Source organism: Octopus bimaculoides, chromosome 17, assembly GCF_001194135.2.
Source record: "Octopus bimaculoides isolate UCB-OBI-ISO-001 chromosome 17, ASM119413v2, whole genome shotgun sequence".
NCBI classification, from domain to species: Eukaryota; Metazoa; Mollusca; class Cephalopoda; order Octopoda; family Octopodidae; genus Octopus; species Octopus bimaculoides.
Genome location: NC_068997.1, coordinates 27,318,644 through 27,319,280, shown reverse-complemented (window position 1 = coordinate 27,319,280; position 637 = coordinate 27,318,644). Strand labels below are relative to the sequence as shown.

The window sequence follows — 637 nt, the reverse complement described above, 5'->3', positions numbered from 1 at the left end:
TATATATATATATATATATATATATATATATGTATGTATACATATATGTATGCATGTACATATATATGTGTATGTGTGTACACACATATATGTATACATATATGCATATACATACATGATATATATGCATAAGTACATACATATATGAATATATGCATATATATCTTCATGAATATATGCTGTTGTTTTTTTTTTTATTAGTTACGGTACAGCTGGTGGCATGTTCAGTCCCTTACCGCGATGTCGACCTCAGGGCGTATTCAGTATTGATCTGAGTGGAACACCTTTTATAATACACCAGAAAGCGAGATGGAAATGGGAAGGACACTTCCAAGATGGCGGACGTAATGGGACGGTAACATTAAGCAAGTACGGTAAGTACAAGTCTAAGCGGCTGCAAGAGTTGCAAGACATGTTTATATACTAGTGTTACCATGCCTCTATGTAATTCCTATGAACCCAATTACACTCACAATTTATCGGTTGACCTGAGGCTGTCGAAAATGGCATGTCTCAGTATCATTAGCCTCGTCATTGCAACTGCGCCCATACACACAAGCGCACATGCAACATACAACACACAGAATTTAATATATATATATATATATATATATATATATATATATATATATATATA

General features: G+C 33.4%; 1 protein-coding gene across 1 annotated transcript in view; it reads left to right on the top strand.

The window, feature by feature from the left end:
* Positions 1-427, top strand: part of LOC106869454 (A disintegrin and metalloproteinase with thrombospondin motifs 9-like) — an 11,403-nt gene extending 10,976 nt beyond the window's left edge. Inside the window, exon 4 of the mRNA XM_014915203.2 lies at positions 202-427. Within this exon, the coding sequence (XP_014770689.1) occupies positions 202-427 (226 nt within the window). The remainder of the gene's footprint in view (positions 1-201) is intronic.
* The last annotated feature ends 210 nt before the right edge of the window (positions 428-637 follow it).